Here is a 20350-nt window from a genome sequence, read left to right as displayed (position 1 = left end):
TGCATAGCGAGTATGGTATTTAATTATTTAGAATTGGGAGGTTCTTGTGCAAAATCACACACTTCGCCCATTGGATGGATTGTGGGGTGTGTTTGGCTCTGATGTGAATAATATGGAGTAACGGATACTTGTAATTCCATAGTGGGTTGTCTTCAGCATGGTTACGAATACATGATCTTGTAAATAAGGCCCATTTAGTATCTGTGTGGATAAAATGGGGCTTATTATAATAAATAATAATGGTGTGCATTGGCACTGCCCTCACGATTCAATTCGATTATGATTTGGGAGGTAGCGATTCGATTCAATTCGATTCAATTCGATTCAATTCTATGATGCATTGCAATGCATTACATTTCTACTGAAAGCAAAGCAAATGTATCATCAGTCATGATGAGCCAATTCAAGAAGTTAGATACTGAGCAACATTTTATTGGCTGTTTTCTGTATCAGTCTATCAGTTTCCAATGCTTTGAAGTGCTTTTATTTAATTTAACATTCATTTGCTCCTCAAATATCCACGGAAGTAATTGAAAATTTAAAAATTTGCCACATCGATTCTGGAACTAGCCGCATTGAATTGAATCGTTCATGCCCCGCATTGGATTTCATCACCGAATCGATTATTGTTAACACCACGACTCCTTCAAGAAGCAGCTGAAGACCCACCTCTTCATCCTTGCCAACTCCCAGCTGCCGCAGCGCCCTTACTGCTCACAACCAGCCCTGGCAGGGGGCTCCCCTAGGTGGCCGCTGGTCTCTGCCTGAGGTTTCTTCCTGACTATAGGGTTTTTTTTCTCAGACCTCACTGAGTTTTTTTTTTTCCCCCTACAAACTATGATTCAAGCGAAAGGGAGTTTTTCCTCACCCCTGATGCCACCAGGGGCCGCACCTGAGCGCCCAATCTCTGTGTGACTATCTATGACTTATGATAGGCCCAGCCACTATGGACCTTACGCATCTAGGAATCCTGGTCCTAACCTACGTTGACCTTATGACTCTACAATCTCTGTCTATCTCTTCTTCCTCTGCCTTTCCTGCTATTTCTGCCTCTCCTCTATACCTCTCCTTTTAAATCCATCTCTAACAATGATGTTTTTTTCCCATTTGTTAAGCACTTTGAGTTACATGCCTTGTATGAAACAGTGCTATACAAATACAATTATTATTATTATTATTATAAATAATATGTGATAACTAATATATAATAACTAATAAGTAATATATACTATATTTACTAAAACATGTCAAAGTTTTTATCTTTTAGCTGACATGTTTCGACGGTGTTACTTCCGTCTTCATCACTGTGATGTTGATGAGTGACGTGCTTTAAAAACAGCTGATGTTATATTTTACTAACTGTGGATATAAAAGGATCCTACATGGTCCCTCTGGTGTTGCTCTGTGCTTTCACGTACGGACAAAGAAGCAAATGCACATTAAAGAAATGTAGTGTTGATTCAACCCTATTTACAGAATACAGTCCCATTGAGTTTAGGTGTTAAATTCAACTTTAAGCGTTGAATTAATAAAACCTATATGCCCTAAAGCAGTACTAATGCAGCTGCCAGCTATTCCAACACTTAAAGAATGGAATTAACTCTACACTTAACACTAGCACTCGATTGGGACCATATATTCTTAGAATAGTGTTGAATCAATCCTGCATTTTTTAATTGTGTGGATTAGATAACAAACAACCAGACATTACTGTCTCAAATGTTATCCATCTATCCTTTGGACATTCTGTGTGTGTGTGTGTGTGTGTGTGTGTGTGTGTGTGTGTGTGTGTGTGTGTGTGTGTGTGTGTGTGTGTGTGTGTGTGTGCGTGCGTGCGTGCATGTTTGAGAGAGGGGGGGGTGTCGTATTATGCACTTAATCTCTGCTGCACTTTAAGTGGGATGGGGGGGCTGGGGGGGTCAAGCACTGGTGTCACTTTTACCTCGTTTTGCACTTTACTTGGAAACCTGCTACTACTAAGTATTGTACCCCAAACACAATTTCGTTGCCTTTTTGACAATGGCAATAAATTCTTGAACCTTGAACCCAAAAGTTACTGTAAGTTATGAGTAGATTTCCTAAGTGTGAAATGTACAGCCTAATGTGACTTTTTTGTTGTTATTTTTCTCATTTCAGGAACGGTTGTTTCTGATTGTCTCAAATTACATTTTCACTGTGATCTTCGTTGCTGAAATGACTGTAAAGGTAGGGCAAAATCCTGATGTTTAAGAAATGTTATAATGATTAGGAAACACAACTCAGCAATCTTTTAGTCTTCTCAGAATGGAGCATCAACTTAGTTGACAGCTTTTTCTCAGTCAGTATTTCTGTTGTTAAATGGGAGGTTAGAGAAACGATTAATACAAGAAATATGTTGTGAAAAATGTCAAACGTTTATATTGATTAAATCATGGTCACCACAAAAAACCCAACACATCCAAATAATAAAATGCACATAAATAAATAAATTAATTAATTAAATAGTAGAGTAGAGTACAGTAGAGTAACTTTATTGATCCCTGGGGGGAAATTAAGGTGTCAAGTAGTGTACATGAATACACATGTAATATTTCATTTCATGACACATATAATACAGGTAATAGTGAGGAAGCAAGATAATAAAGACTACAGAAAAATGTAAAGGGCAAATGTGCAAAAACATATTCTGTGAGATGGGGTAGACAAATGTGCAAAAACATACTCTGTTAGTTGAGGTAGAGAAGATTAACATGACCAGAACTGAGTATTGACAGATGAATCTATGATATAGTACTGTGGTGTAGAACTTAGACAGATAAGACGTGAATAGTATTCAAAATAAAACATAGATCCTGGTAAGGTGCATGAAGACAATGGGTCGTATGCAAGGGGTGAAGATTCTCACAACATCACAGTCCAGTATAAGTTCAAGTGTAATGGGCAGTCAAACACACACACACACACACACACACACACACACACACACACACACACACACACACACACACACACACACACACACACACACACACACACACACACACACACACACACACACACACACACACACACACACACACACACACACACACACACACACACACACACACGTTTCCCGGTCTGGGCCAGCTCTGGCATCTCAGGCAGTCCAGTCCCCAATAATGATGTCCTTCCTATTGTCCTTCTGTGTGCTGTTAAACAGTTGAATGGCCCACGGGACAAAGGACCTCCTTAGCCTGTCTGTCCTGCAGGTGAGGGCACGGAGTCTGTGGCTGAACAGACTCAGCTGGTTATATACAGAACCACTGTCCATTACAGCGTTCACATACTGCAGTTCAGGAGGTGGGGGACCTATGTCCCAGGAGCCGTTTCCAGCTCGCAAGGCCGTCTTATCCTGACCCTGATATAATGGTAGCCCCATAATCTACGCTGTACCACCAGTGGCACGCTGTAGTAGTCATTGAAAGGTTAATTACCATAGTATTACTCTACTAAGACATAACAGAGGGCCTTTGGTTTTGCACTAAGACTCAGTCATCAGTCGTTCTGGTAAGAGCAAAATAATAGCGCTGTGTTTTAATGGGTTAATGTTATGCAGTTTCACATGAACCAATTTACATTTGCACCAAAAGGCTAAATTGTGTTAATACACCTCCACAACACCCTACCCTCTTTTGCGTTAGGTGGTGGCTCTTGGCTTCTACTCAGGAAAAGACAGCTATCTCCAGAGCACTTGGAACGTGTTGGACGGCATGCTGGTCTTCGTGTCCCTGGTGGACATCTTGGTGTCCCTGTCTTCCTCCGGCGGCAACCGCATCCTGGGCATCCTGCGCGTGCTGCGACTGCTACGAACGTTACGGCCACTCAGGTGAGCTCACATGCGGTACGGTACATACCAGGAGTGCATTTCTTGAAAGCGTAGTTGTTAGCCAGTTAGCAACTTGGGTAATTGTCAATGGGAAATGGTATAGAAAACAACAGTAGCTACAGTAATGAAGTTAGCAACTATGGTTTTGAGAAATGCACCCCAGAGATGCCACCAAGTCACTAAAGTGCAAGTCACAAGTAAATCTCAAATCTTTCGAATCAAGTCTGAGTCAAGTCACAAGTTAAGACACTTTCAAGTCAAGTCCTATTCCAAGTTGTATCAAAGGCAAGGCAAGTCAAGTCCAAGTCTATTTTTTGCCGTGTCCTTAGCAAGTCACCATGTATTCAATCTTCACAACTACTTTTGGTCATAAATTCATTGCCGCTCCACACTGCTACTGTATGCATGGCATACTGGGTGACAAGCGGGATAATTGCCTTCAAGGTGTCCTAATGTCAAGGGCAAAATGGACTTGGCAAAAACTGTCGGGCTGATAAAACGTTTCCACTTCGTCTATTATTTCCCTTGATATCAGGACATCTTGTGGGCAGTTATTCCTTACTTAACACTTTGGAAGTCTCATGAAAATCACATAGTATACTATTTACATGGAAGGGGAGAAAATAAGTGGTTCCTAGTAGGACTCAGCATTTATGTAACACTACCTAATCAAAATAAGATACGTCTTTAATCCTTTTCTTTGATCATGTTTGATAGCCTAACTGCTTATTCCAAACAGAGACACAACCATACTAATATTTGCCCTACGCAGTTTGAATGAATGAATGGATGAAAACCTTTATTGCACTGAAGGGAATTTCTTTTGTCTTGCGTTTAGAAGCCATAGTGCAAACGCTTGGACGGACATATAGACATTTACAACATTACGCACCATTTTGAAGGTTCATTCATGTCTTTGATTTGTGGAATATGCTGTCAGCCGATTAAAACTACTACTTGGAAACTACTTACTAGGACTAAGTGTGGGTGCAGGAAATCCAGTTGTAAAGTTAATGGTGTTTTATTACAGCCTGTAATGGACAAAAAGGCAATAATACATTTTGATTACCCACAAGAGTGTTTTGATGTTGACAAACAGTATTCAAATGATTCAAAAGTTAACAATGGTACAACCGTTTCACAGCACATGGTTCATGAAGTGCCGTAGATACAGCATAATGTTTTTCAAATCAAAAATGTACCTCATTCATTTTCATTCATTCATATTTGGACAGGACAATGCATATTAATCAATACATCAGCTTGAGAGCTTCAAAAACGTGCCAGAATTAGCATAGATGCTAAATTTCATCTGTTGTCCTAGGTAGCCTACTCACACTAAAACACATAACAAGAAAACAAAGTAGCCTACAGCATGACAGAGGACAAGCGCCTCATTGTGGGTTTTTAACTTGTGGAACTTTCAAAAGTTGATATTATTTTTATTACCTCTGGGACAGTTTCTTCTTCTATGGTAAATACTGATTTACTTGAAGTAAGATTTCAGTTTGAAGACACCAGAATAATACTTTTGCCACGCATCATATATTTTGCGCCTTGTTTAAATGCTACTCCACTGTGTCAGCTCATTAGTGCACCACTCATCATCCAGGCAGACGCGCCATTAGTATGATCAGCTGTTATGAGCCCAGACAGTGGGAAAATAAATTGATGAACTTAACGTTCCTTTTACTCAAGTCAGTTTGTCGAATCTTGTTCAGAGGAGTTCTCCTTGTCCGAGCCAGGGTATTGATGTGATGCTGTGTGTGTCCGACAGGCTGATAAGCCGAGCTCCTGGACTGAAGCTGGTGGTGGAAACGTTGTTCTCATCTCTGCGACCCATCGGGAACATCGTATTGATCTGCTGCGCTTTCTTCATTGTGTTTGGAATTTTGGGGGTTCAGGTAAAAACCTGTAGAGAATTCTCTTTCTATTTAACAGCAGCTTGTTCTTGTTGTACAACAAAAAATGTATTGAGCTTGAAATTGCTAAAAAAATATTTTTAAAAACCTGATGCTTGCCCATCACAGCTTTTCAAGGGGAAATTTTACCACTGCGAAGGAATCGACATCAAGAACGTCACCAACGTCACAAAGTCTATCTGTCTCAAAGCTGGGCATCGGTGGATAAGGAAGAAGTACAACTTTGATAATTTAGGCCAGGTGAGGATGAAAAGCTTTCGGTTCAATCAAAATGCCTGGTTACAATTTACTTGACTTTACTTGACTTGAGTCATTAACATTATGTCAATGTTATAAATGTTTTGTGGTCAGTTGACATTGTTGTCTTTATCATAACGGAATGTCACTCAATGGCAACAGTCCAAAAAACTTTATGACACGGGCATAATGTTTATGACGCATCCATGACTGTGTTACGACACAGCCAGCGTCAAGTGTTACCAAATGCACTTAAGAAAAGTGAGTGTATTTTCTTTCCCACACAAGGAAGTGGTATCTGAGACTCTATTATTCAAGAACAGCCAGTGATTAACACCAGTGATTTGTATGGGGCCATTTGTCTATGATTGCTGTCATTCTGCCTCTCTTCCCAGGCTCTCATGTCCTTGTTTGTGTTGTCCTGCAAAGATGGCTGGGTGAACATCATGTACGACGGCCTTGATGCTGTCGGTGAGGATAAGCAGGTGGGTGGCTGTGTGCTTAGCAAGAGGTGCCAAATAGGGCTGCAAATAAAAACAGTCACTGGAAAAGAATTGAAAACGTTCTTTTCAAAGTTAGAATATTGTGGCATAGAAGGACAACACTGTATATCAGAAGCCCCAGCCTTCCAAAATATAAAAGGCACATGTGACACCCCAGTCAAAGTTGTGTGTGTAACCTTCGGGGAAGCCGTGACAATCCAGGCAGAAAGTGTGTGATTAAGCTACAACTTCATTCACAGCTAAAGTGCGCACTTAGTCCAGAAAACAACCACATGATACGATGTGATGGTGCTTCCAAGCTTCAAATCAATATCATTATTTTAAAACTTTTTTGCATCATTAGTAGCCTCTTGTAACCTATTCCACCTATAAACAATCATCAAAAAGATATATTTATCTCTCCCTCTGCAGATAGTGTGTAACCATAACCCCTGAACAATAAATATTATTATATAATAATATTATAATCTATCCATCTCTCCGTCTTCTGCAGCCGGTGCGTAACAATAACCCCTGGATGCTGCTCTACTTCATCTCCTTCCTGCTGATCGTCAGCTTCTTTGTGCTCAACATGTTTGTGGGCGTGGTGGTGGAGAACTTCCACAAGTGCCGGCAGGACCAGGAGGAGGAGGAGGCCAAGCGGAGGGAGGAGAAGAAGCAGCGGATGATGGAGAAAAAGCGCAGGAGTAAGCCCAAATGCGGGTCTGGTCGGTAGTCTATTTTTCTGAGTACTGCCTTGCCTGTTCCAGAGCCTGAGAAATGAACCCGCCCCACCCCCCTCCCCAATTAAAAAAAAAATGAAACGAAATGAGAGAGCAAGCTAGAGACATGTTTTTTGATGGTGGTGGTGGTGGGCAGGGGAAGGCAGGGAAGGGGTGATCTGGGCTGGCTTGCTTGTTCTCCCCACCGGTCAGGGGTGCAATTGCCGATCAAGGCCACCATACCCCAACAAGGAGGTTGCTTTCAGGGGCTTGGACCTAGCAACGGCTGCTCTACGCGAGGGTGGAGTGTTGGAGACAAGCTGTTAGTTGAAGGGTATAGGCAGCATCACTGCTCCACACTCCTCAGTCCATGTCCTGATGCCTATAAGCAGGTCCCCCCATCCCCCTTGTCCTCCTTTTCCCGTCCCCAGCCACCATGGAGGGCGCAGCACTGCTTTTAGTGACCCTTCGATGCGCTCCCCTTGCTTGGGTCTTTCTGGATGCGCCTCAAGAGATGCAACCGGGATTTAAATGCTAAAACGGAATGCAATTTGGCAAGAGAAAAAACCTCTGTCCCATTGTTAACCAAAAAAACCCCAAAAGTCAGACAGGTAGGAGGAGAGAGAGAGTGTGTGTGCAGAGAGAGAGAGAGAGAGAGAGAGAGAGAGAGAGAGAGAGAGAGACAGAGAGAGAGAGAGAGATGATGGTGATTAAATACAAGCAGAGGGCCTGGAAAAGATTCCTGAAGTTATTTCGATATCAAGCTTATCTGAGGTCTTGGATTGCAGCATGGGCTTGCATGCTCCCCTCATCACCACTCTGCTCTGTTCTGCCCAAACACAAACTGCATGAATGCAAAGCCTCCAAGGGGGGACCCTCTCAGGGTCAATCCAGACAATGCATGGCAGTGACAGCCTTGTTTGGTTATGTTGGAGATACTATGGTTCAGACGAAAGGTTGCCAGAGCATATAGGGCATGTGGTGTAGGAAAATGCGGGACACAACTAGGGGTGTAAATAATAATCGATATGTATCGATGCATCGATCCTACTGCCGACGATTGAATCAAATTGTACCGTATCGTGGGGCATTCTTTGGTATTGAAAATAATCGAATCGCTGGCCCCTGCCTAATGCCCTAGCAGCTCCATAACACAATAGAAGAGGAAAATTAATTGAAACAAAATCAAATCATATCATTTGTATCATGGGGCATTCTTAAGCATCGAAAATAATCGAATTGCTGCCTTAAGAAATCGATATCGAAACGTATAGTCATGGAGGCTGTGATTTACACCCCTAGACACAACCCAGCCCTTTGTTACTTCTCCTTGTGCACGAGCAGGCAAATGCACGCACACACACAAACACTCTCACCCACATTTCTCGTAGACAAGTGTTTTATTGGCAGCATTAGTAGAAGACAATTTGAGACTTCCTTAAAGCACCATAAACACTACTCTCACTGTCTGTCCCAATCGCCACAGTGAGCAGAGACTACCCAGAATCCATTTCACTCTGTTCTCACCAGCCCCCAGAGCCAAGCCCTCCTCTTCTGGTCAGAGCAGCACAGCATCCTACAATGAAACTAACATTGTGTGCTCTGCATGGACTCTCTCTCTCTCTCTCTCTCTCTCTCTCTCTCTCTCTCTCTCTCTCTCTCTCTCTCTCTCTCTCTCTCTCTCTCTCTCTCTCTCTCTCTCTCTCTCTCTCTCTCTCTCTCTCTCTCTCTCTCTCTCTCTCTCTCACTTGCCCGCACACAGACACTGACACAGATACAGATAGTCTCAAACACACACTGATGCATTCTGTCTCTCTCTCTTTCTCTCTCACACACACACTGTCACACAATCACACACATATATATGCCAAGGGGGAAAGTTGATGGCCACACAAGTCCCCCTCTGACAAATGGGGGCACTCATGTCGTTTGACAGCTTTATCCGCACCTGTCAGGGTGGCCCCTGGGTGGGCGTTTATTTAGCCTGTGGATTAATGGCAGCTCTCATTGCCAGCAACGTATATCCTGTCACTCGCACACTGGGGACATCATGCCTGGTGAGATTGCACAGATATGTTGTAGATGTAAAGGGACCCCTTTCTATAGTTTGTTTGGCCTTTCTTTCTTTCTTTCTTTCTGTCTTTCTTTTTTCCCCCAGTGGCTTCGCTGTAAAAGTGTCACCCAATGAATGCGGGGTTGGACATTAATTTGAATGACTACTGGACATTAATTTGGATGTCTACTGCAAACTAATTTACCACTCAATGCTTTTTTGTTTTGAATGTGAATTTTCACCTCCAACTGAACAAATTTACTCACCAGACGACATACATATTTTTATTCATTTATTTCATTTTTAATTGTTTCTCATATCTCTAATAAAGACATGTCCAGTGTTATTATCCCTTCACATTTGCTTATATTAGGGGCCAGCTTGCCCTCAGCAACCCACTGAATAGCTCCACTGACTTACTAATCACTAACGGCTAATGGCTAGAGCTGATGCATGCTTACAAGGCTGTAGAAATAGATGAGTTTGCTAAGAAAAAGTCTCTCTCCTCTCAAGTGGTAAGTCGATTTTACCAGTAAACATGCTAAACATGGCAGACTCAGAAGGATAGATGAATACAAAACATACATGTTTCAATGTTACATTTGCCACATTCACCATTTATTTACCATAGTCCTACAGCACAGTATATGAGTGATTCTACGATTTCCCTACGCTTTTGGCAAAAGCAAAATGTCAATTATCAGAATTTTTTTTCAACTAAATGACCTAGATGTTTACATAGTGTATATATTTAAGTTTCCAAACAAACAAATTGCCAAGCTTAATCTTAAATCATTTGATAAATACTCTAATGAAAGCGAACATTTGCTTAATTATTTTGTCAACAGTGTTATGGACAAATACTATGTCATTTCAAACATATATAAAAATACTACAGAGTTGAAACAATATATGTTTGAAAGTGCTTATGTCCCTTAGCAGTAATGTTGTCATTAATCTGTGCAACTGATATAGAAAATGTGATTGTTGAGCTTCATAAGTAGGATTTTATGAGTCACTGTGATACAGACTGACACATTTTTCATCATAAATCCCTGTAACGTCTGATTTGAATATAGTCACCCTCCTTACACAAGACTTCCTTCTCCAGAGATAATCCCTAGTGTATGTTCATAGGATTTTTCCAACACATAAGGGATCAATAGCACAAAAACACTTTCAAAACAGTCAACGGTGTGTAACTCAACTGTGTTACGGTCAACAGTGCAGGGGAACAAGTCGGCACTTTTTTAGGAGAAAAAAACAGAGCAGACAAACCCATCTCCCTAGAACACAAATTATTTTGTTTGTTTGTCTGTCAATATGGATATAAATTGGCAAAAACATACTCCTCCTCAACTGTCATCAGTGTTGCCAGATTGGGCTGCTTAGGATGGTCGTGTGCGGGTAAAAATGGCATCTATCAGAAAAACCTTCCCACTGCCATATAAATCAATAGAATTGGGCGGGTTTTTAGGGCGGATTTTGATAATTTTTTGGGCTGGAAATCATCAGCCTCATCTGGCAACCCTGACTGTCATACTTAATTGTAACACCATTGACGGTAACACCGTTGACATTTCAGACATTTTTATGGTGTTGTGCTAACTGAGGACCTCAGAAGTTCCACACCACAACACCTTAATCAATTCATGTATCTGTATGCTTTATCTGTGTTTTTCTACATGTGATTTCTAATTCAGATTCTTATGAATATGTTGATAACACTGTTGACAGGCAATTTTCCCGCTATGAGAACATGAAAAAGAATGGATTAAATTATGGAAGGATGGAGCTCAAAATTTACCAAAAAGTCTTCCCGTATCCTGCCAAAGAGGTTATGACATCACGTGATGTTATTCGTATGGCCTAAGACCAAACCATTACTGATTTATGGAGGAGGTTTCAGACCGTGACACGGTTAACACAGTTTTCGTGGACACACACAAAATGGCAAATTTCATGTATAATGGAAAGGACAGTGGTCTTTCTGACAGTTTTGTCATATTGTGATGATTACTGTGAATCAACATTTGCAATCGTCTTGGGCAAAACAAGTTTCTTTACATGTTAATATGAAGACTGAATCTGACATTTGGAAAACAGGACGGCATGAAAACGCCCAAAACCAGTATTAAATATTCATTCTTGCTGAGGGAAATAATGCTATGTCTACACTTTCTGTATTATATGAAAGATAAATGTTTTCTAATGTCCAAAACATCATTGGATGCAGTTAATAGTTAATGGAATTGCCAAATAAAATCCACGGACTTAAAAGTGTAGGCGAATTAGAGAATCACTCATATACGGTCAATCCGGAAAGTATTCACAGCGCTTCACTTTTTCCACATTTTGTTATCTTACAGCCTTATTCCAATGCTACAAATGAATCTTGGTTGTCAAAATCCTACACAAATTATTCCATTCTGACCATGTGAAAAAAAGTTGTCTTGACAGTTAAAATTTATAAAAATAAAAAACAAAGAAATCATATTTACAAAAGTATTCACAGCCTTTGGTTAATACTTTGTAGAACCACCTTTGGCAGGAATTACATTAATTTTTTCATTTCAAAATGAAAAGGGATTAAAAGGGAGGTCATCGGCGTGTGTTTCAACCTTTCATCACTTTGAAATTGTACATTTTGAGTCTGCACCTGGCTAAAATAGATGGGTGTGAGTTTTGAATGAAATCCTATGGTGAGTATCATGATCTGCTTCTGTAGTCACAGTGCATGTTGACATGTATGGTTCTTTAGGTGTAATTCAGATTTCCAATGTTGACGGCATCCATCACCCAAAACCATGTCAGTCCCACAACCATGGTTGACTAGCCAGATGATGTACTTTTTGGTAAAACTCACTTGTTTATCACCACACGTGCTTGACGCCATCTAAAGCAAATTTGTTTATCTTGTGTGACTACAGAAGTAGATCATGATACTCTCCATAGGATTTCATTCAAAACTCACACCCATCTATTTTCAAAACTGTCAAGACAACTTTTTTTCACATGGTCATAATGGAATAATTTGTCTAGGATGTTGACAGCAGAGATTCATTTGTAGCATTTGGAATAAGGCTGTAAGATAATAAAATGTGGAAAAAGTGGAGCGCTGTGATTACTTTCCGGATTGACTGTATATATATATTTGCATTTGTTAGAAAGTTGGTCTTTTACAAAGCCTCTACACACTGTCCAAACCAACAACACAGAGTTCACTGTTAAAGCTTTTGGCTAAGATAAAAAAACACAGTTTTCTTTGCAAGCAACCAATCAGAATAATGATATTGCTATTATTATACACTATTATCATATAAATATTGCTTCAATTTCAAGCAGACAGCCAAAGACAGTCATGTTTACAGTGGCATGGTCTGCCAAAGACAAGTGCATGCTCAGTACGCAAAGAGACACCACAGATGAGTGGCCTCCATGCACACAAATTTTAACACGTGGACACACCCACACACACCCACCCACACACACCCACACACACACACACACACACACACACACACACACACACACACACACACACACACACACACACACACACACACACACACACACACACACACACACACACGTTTTTGCCTCACCAATTTGACCTCTGACCTTTTTCAAACGCTCTCACCTGTGGTGTTTGACCTGAGGGTCAACATGCATAGCTCTGTGCGCCTGTTCCTTCATTCTATGTTTTAATTTACATTACATGATTGGGCTAACATCTGCTTCTGTTGTATATGTGTGGGTTTGTCTCTGTGTGTGTGCATGGCCGTGTGTGTGTGTGTGTGTGTGTGTGTGTGTGTGTGTGTGTGTGTGTGTGTGTGTGTGTGTGTGTGTGTGTGTGTGTGTGTGTGTGTGTGTGTGTGTGTGTGTGTGTGTGTGTGTGTGTGTGTGTACAGAGGCTCAGCAGAGGCCGTACTATGAGGACTACTCTCCTCTGCGGCGCTACATCCACATGGTGTGTACTAATCACTACCTGGACCTCTTCATCACCGGCATCATCGCCATCAACGTGGTCACCATGTCCATGGAGCATTACCAGCAGCCCAAGGTGAGGGCTGCATACACACACAGTACAATACATGTGCAGCCGTGGTAGGAGTTGGGCTGTAGATTACAGGTTGCATGTTCACATCCCACCCTTACCTCTCCCTACAATTATGTACACACTTTACACACACCTAGAAATACAGTACACACACACACCGGCAACTACAGACAGCTGCAAATGTGCGCGCACACACACAAAGACACACACTTTCTGGATCATTAACTGCAGCAACTACAAAGGTTGCAGAGGCAGAGTACTCACTTAGCTTGACAAAGCAGATGCCATGTCGGCCGCCATGACACACACACACACACACACACACACACACACACACACACACACACACACACACACACACACACACACACACACACAGACACACACACGCTAATACACATAGAGTATGTACACATACAGAGACATGCACTATGCACTCCCATCAGCACAAGGTAGTGCATATACACACATGCACACACAAATGTGAGCACATAAACGCACGCACGCACACACAAACACACACACACAGACACACGCACAGACACACACACGCGCACACACACGCACGCGCGCACACACGCGCGCACACACGCGCGCACACACGCGCGCGCGCGCACACACGCGCGCGCGCACACACACGCACTCTCTCTCTCTCTCTCTCTCTCTCTCTCTCTCTCTCTCTCTCTCTCTGCTGTGGGACTTTCCACAGACACAAATAACACAAGTACAGCCAGCTGAGACGTTTTCTCTCTCTTTGTCTATAAAGCCCAACCCGCAGCCTAAGGTGAGCCGTCTGCGGCTATTTGTTTCAGTCATCGTTGTTCTCTCCCACTTTCATCTGAAACTTGTTTAACTACTCATTCTTTCTTTTCTGTAAAAACATCCTTAATCTGCTGCCACATCTCTCTGTGCCCAGTTTCTTTCCTTGCTTCTTTTGGGATTTTTGCTCCTTCCACTGTTTTACCTTTTTCTTTTTCTTTTAACTTTTGCTTACATAGCCTGGATTTTTATTTCTCTTTGCATTGTTCAGCACTTGTGGTTCATTTTAGGTTGGCCTACATCGTGTTATCGCAGAAGCCTTAAAATAATTTCCTCTGTGTTCTCCGCAGTATCTCAAGCATGCTCTGACGTACTGCAACTATGTCTTCACCTTCTTCTTCGTCATCGAGGCCCTGCTCAAGCTTGTGGCTTTTGGCCTCCGACGCTTCTTCAAAGACAGGTATGACGTGAAGCAGACCACACTGCTCAAGTTCACACTGAATTTCTATTATTTCCATACATAAATACTCAAGTCACATGTGGTGATGATAACATAGTACATATTGAAGGGAAAAGTTAAGAACAATCAGTGTTAAATAGTATTTGGCTTTTTGGATTTTGCAGTACATGAAGCAAAAACAGGACTGGTCACTTTTCCAGTCCACATATCCAATCTCTCTGTGCTCGCTAAAAGGGAGTGCACAACAGTGCTTTTAGATTGGAGAGTCTGTTTTCCTTTTGTGGCATTTTCTGCTCTAAAGGGAAGCTCAGTAAAAGACCCTTTCCGTTACCAGACTGTGATATATCCACAAGAGCCGACTCTGCATCGTTAGGCAAAGTAGTTTTATACAGCAGATTCCATGACAGATGGCAACTCAAACTGCCTCACAAAAAAGAGAAAATCAGGTTTTGGCATCAGCACACTTGGGACATGTCCAATTTTGCAGAAATAACACTAATAATAACAACAATGCCATGGAATAAAATAATCATTAAAAGATGCATTATGTATCTTTCCTAAAGAATTAATTGCAAAGTCTTTTGTACAATTTGGACACTTTGTGGGAGAAAAAAAGTGTCTCAGTAATGTGACCTCAAACAGCCCCATTGCTGTCCCAAGGTCGTTTCTCAAAGTCTTGCTGTGTTCCCTGCCATGTTCTATCATAATATTTATCTAGCTAGCTCCTGCCTTCTGACTGTTCTTCAGAGAGCCAGGCATGCCATGTTGTTCATAACATCTATGTATATGTGCATGAAGGGGTGCAGTCACTCTCAACATGATTTTTCTATTTGTAGGTGTGTTGTAGGTGTGTAGGTGTGTTTAGTCACTGCAACCCCATATTGTATTGTTGCCTAACATTTGTATGCGTAAAGGTATGGGATGTATTTGAAGAGTTGATGCAAAATGACTTAAATGACGATAATTGTTGCATTTTATTATTGGAAATCAACTATTCAACTATTCAACTATTTTGAGAACATACCGTGTATACCTATATAAAATGCATTTTCAATGCAACACAATGCAATACCATTAAAAAAATCCCAAAGACCTCTGTAAAAAATGTGGGGGTGAAGGGACAGTGTGAAAATGAGGTTGTGGTATATCTGGCTTGTAGGACCAGACAGAACCGTGAAAGGACTATATGATTTGGGGTTAATTCAGGTGTACAACAAACGTCACAGGCTTTCCCGTAAGAACAGTACAGCTATCTGACCAAGTGTGAGGGGAAACTTTAAGATGACTTGAGATCTTAAGCAGGGAGAATGAGGATGGGAACATGATACAGCTACCTACAATAGCTATGTTGACCAAATGTGTGGATATGTGAAAGCCTACAGCAGAAACACAGAGCATGCATTAACCTTGACATGAATTAAATGTAAGAGCTATACCACCAAAGTACTGAGCAAATGTACACTCAGATGGAACTGTGGCATGGATAATGAGTAAAATACTATGCAGCCACTAGACTATAGAAGCGGTACAGTAAACAGACAATACAATAAGACAGACATAACATGGTAACAACATAGTACAGAAACTCATTCATGAATGCTGGGACCCTGAAAGTCCAAAGAGTAGAGAGATGAGTCCCAACTTAATCGAGCGTGCAGTCCCCGTATGATGAGTGGTCTGATCCCACCTGGTACTATGTTAACTGTGTGTATGTGTGGAGGTTCTCTTCCAAACCATGCCTTCCTTTTCCAGGCATTTGTAAGATGGATGAGTGTGACAGTACAGTTTAATGATCTCTTAATCATTTGTGCATAATGCATTAAATTACTGCGTGTTTAACTGTGTGATTCATGGCAACTGGATTTGAATGAAGCATTAGTTTCAATTAGGACACAATTAAATGAGATTGAATTTTGATATCCAGACTCTGTTTGGTGCACGTTCACATTTGTGTGCATGCAGATGTGCAGGAACCAGAAACATTCAATTAGCCATTCCATGATACATGCCTTTAGCAAGTGCGCCCTCATCTGAGCAGTGACACATTCTGTACATTTTCCGTCAGTCATATAAACACACACACACACACACACACACACACACACACACACACACACACACACACACACACGCACACACACACACACACACACACACACTGCAGTTTTCTGGGCACCATACACATATACCAGTGGTTCCCAACCTATGGGTCGCCAAAGATCCACGGATTTTGAGGGTTTTCATTTTAATATCAATTTAATCAATTTAATAATATCATATATAGCCCCTGTTGAATAAATGACAAAGTATTTAATTAATATATACATAAAAGCAACAAAATGGAAAGGGCAACTCCTGCCAATTTCAATGTGCTGTTGTATTGCTCACGCTACCCTTGACTTGTCAGTACCCGGTGACGCCGCAGTTTTTGGCCCAGCCCTTTCCGAGATATGAGCTATTCTAATGGGGGCAACTTTTGTTTGCATTTTTTTTTTAAATGAGCATAGGCCTACTCCTAATATTTTCCCAAAAGGTATCGCTGTTTGCTAGCTGTCTGCTGATGTTGCATAACCTTTTGGATGTTTTTGGGAATAAATAAAAATGTTTTTTTTAAATGTAAACAAAAGTTGCCCCCATTAGAATAGTTCATATCTCGGAAAGGGCTGAGCCCAAAAATGCGGCGTCACGGGTACTAACAAGTCAAGGGTAGCGTGAGCAATACAACAGCACATTGAAATTGGCAGGAGTTGCCCTTTAAGTGTTACATGTACACATTTATTCTGTTTTTGAAAAACAAATTGAGGAATAAAATAATATCTAAAATATATTTTTGCATGAAGCAGAGCGTCGCGTGACTCGCTCTCGTGCGGACGCTGTTGCCTCGCGATTTACTAGGCCTAAATATGGCTATGCCACTGGTTGGAGAGACAGCGGAGGAATGTGTCAAACATAGAAAGTCAAAGAGGGGGTTCCAAGAAAGTTTTATAGAGTATGGATTCTTAGAAGCAATGGATAAAGTTTGAGTTGAATGTATATTTCGCCGTGACAAACTGGCGAATGAAAGTTTGAAGCCCTGTCGTCATTTAGTGCAAAGAATCAGTGGATGCGTTTGTGCGCAAAGTGGAGTACAGACGGGATGAACTGAGAAAGGGGGACCTACATTTTGCATTGCTACAACAGACTGGGTTGTACCTGATACTTTGACCAGACAATTCGCCTGCCACATGGGTCGACTTCAAGAAGCACTCTCGCTTTCAAAAGACGTATGGGTGATGGACCCATTTCTCGCAAAAGAAGATGAAGTGGAGCACCTCCAGGCAGAGGATGAGCTTGTGTATATAAAGTCCAATTCCATCTGCAAGTGGTTCTATGATGAGCATGGATTCAAGCAGTTTTGGTTGGCGAAAGGGCCAGAAGTCGCTTGCTAATCATGCGATCACCAGATTAATCTTGCCATTCACGCCCACAACGTACCTGTCAGAGACGGCTTTCATGACGCTCACCATCAAAAAATAATACATTTTGATAATGAATTTTATTTTAAGCGCCTTTCAAGATACCCAAGGACACTTTACAATCAAAACAGATAGATAACAGTAGAGAGAGTACAACAAAGCTTCAATGAATTAACAATAAGGAGAATAGTTAAAATGTAAAATAAAATAGAGATAAAAATAAAACTTTATTAAAATAAGAAAAAAGTAGGATACATTGGAAAATAAAATGTAAAAGTAAACTAATAATTAAGGTGGAAGTGCCTGTCAGTGTGATTGAAATGCAGAAGTGAATAGGTGTGACTTAAGCTTTGATTTAACCCCTTAAGACACAGCATTATAAATCAGCTGTTACCAGAATGGCAATGACCAAGTCGTAATGTATTACTAAAGGCCCTGTGCACTGTCATAGTAGTGTACTATAGTAGTTAACTTTCAATGTCTATTACAGCGTGCCACAGGAGGTACAGCGTGCATTAAGGGGCTACAGCAGACAGTGTAGAACACTGACGGAGTGACAGTGGGAGTGAGTTCCATTGCTTGGGGCCAACAACACTGAATGCCCTGTCGCCCATGGTGTGCAGGTGTGTGGAGGGAATGGTAAGGAGGAGTGTGTCAGTGGAGCATAGTATGCGGGTGGGATTGTATGGGGTGTCATGTAGGAGGGTGCAAGGTTGTGCTGGGCCTTGTATACGAGGAGGAGAATTTTGAAATTTTGAAAACAGACTGGATGTTCAAAGCAACTTTTGTTTGGCTGTTACCCAAAACACGCCAGACATTGAATCACTAGCTAAGTGGCAGAGCGTTCATTAAAAGCCAAGTTGCCTCATTTTCTGTTGTTTCTGTTGTTCTGTTTCTGTTGCCTGGGTTAAGTTGTGCTTACAACAGTCAAATGACAAGGAAATAAGTAAAATAAAATAAAAACAGTGAAATTAATAATGTGGTAATTTAAAAATATATATTAGGCATACTCTGTTTAGGTGAAAAGAATGAAAACAAATAGGTGAAAAGAATGAAAACAGTGATATGTGATACTATCATTTTTATTTTATTTAATTTTATTTTTTGTTATTCCTCGTTTTCTGTGTTGCTTCTGCTTTCATTTTGGATATGGAAGTAGGCCTATATTACTTTTGAAGAGACCTGTTTTACAAATAGCCTTTTGCGGTCACCAAATCTTACAATGGTACAAATATGGGTCCCTGAAGAAAAAGGTTGGGAACCACTGACCTATACCAACATTTGTCTTGTGTCAATACTGTATGGTTGCAGGTGGAATCAGCTGGACCTGGCAATAGTGCTGCTGTCTATCGTGGGCATCACACTGGAGGAGATCCAAATGAACGCCGCTCTACCCATCAACCCCACCATTATACGCATCATGCGGGTCCTGAGGATTACCAGAGGTACTGGCATACCACCATGCTCTTACATGCCATACCCACAGTTCAGATGTTGCACACCACAGTCAAAACGTCACACATAGAGTGTAGGGGGAGCGGCCTGCGGATTTACTCCTCAGGCGGCTACACCAGAATTTGAAGGCAAAAATTTTGTTTGGGAATGTATTTAATTATGAATTAATGATGAACAAATAAATTAAAATGTAATTAAAGGACCAGTCTCATAAAATCCTTAAGATTATCAATCTCAATATTCAACAATAAATTGCTAAACACAGAATTAATAATAAGTTTTGTACTGGGGATACTCAGCAGAGCACAGTGAAACAGTAAGACCTTCTAAGACATTCTCTGTGGTCAGCTGAGGCGCACAAGCACAAAAGCAGGGCTGAAGGCAATTGTTCTAAAGTAGGTTGGTTGGTTGTACAAAGCAACAACGACAACAAAATGCAATCAAATGACTTACTTTTATTAACTACTCAGTTAACTAATAAAGCATTACATTCAAAGTCGGATCAATGAGGTAATCACAATCATAAGGCACAAGTATAAAACAAGAAATAAATTAAAGGGAATTGTGCGTGTGCATGTATGTGTGTGTTTGTGTGTGTGTGTGCGTGAGAGTGGGACAAAAGGGCGAGCGGATAGCTCCGGTTATGGTAGCAAGATGGCGTCCGCAACATGAGCAGCTATAGCAATGTCAACAACACGGCTGTGTTAGCGTTAGCTTCAGAACCCAGAACAGAGGGGGTAGCTAGTAGCTACTTAGCAGATAACCGGCAGGGTTTCAAGCGTTCAGAGTTCCGCAAAGGGCACAAAAAATGTATCAAAGGTTCTGGAATTAACACTAACAGTTCCGTTCCGAGTATGATGTGGAGGGAATGTGAGCACAAAAGAAAGGGACGAATAAA

The 20350-nt window shown here is 41.2% G+C and overlaps 1 protein-coding gene across 1 annotated transcript in view; it reads left to right on the top strand.

Annotated features, from left to right (window-relative positions):
* The window catches only part of cacna1ha (calcium channel, voltage-dependent, T type, alpha 1H subunit a), a 234478-nt gene that overhangs the window by 157819 nt on the left and 56309 nt on the right, over positions 1-20350 (top strand). Inside the window, exons 20-28 of the mRNA XM_063219242.1 lie at positions 2137-2205; positions 3663-3847; positions 5625-5751; positions 5878-6009; positions 6402-6491; positions 7003-7195; positions 13175-13326; positions 14433-14542; positions 19309-19442. Coding sequence (XP_063075312.1) covers positions 2137-2205; positions 3663-3847; positions 5625-5751; positions 5878-6009; positions 6402-6491; positions 7003-7195; positions 13175-13326; positions 14433-14542; positions 19309-19442 — 1192 coding nt within the window. The remainder of the gene's footprint in view (positions 1-2136; positions 2206-3662; positions 3848-5624; positions 5752-5877; positions 6010-6401; positions 6492-7002; positions 7196-13174; positions 13327-14432; positions 14543-19308; positions 19443-20350) is intronic.

This window comes from Engraulis encrasicolus, chromosome 2 (assembly GCF_034702125.1).
Source record: "Engraulis encrasicolus isolate BLACKSEA-1 chromosome 2, IST_EnEncr_1.0, whole genome shotgun sequence".
NCBI classification, from domain to species: Eukaryota; Metazoa; Chordata; class Actinopteri; order Clupeiformes; family Engraulidae; genus Engraulis; species Engraulis encrasicolus.
This window is presented reverse-complemented; position numbering and strand designations above follow the sequence as displayed.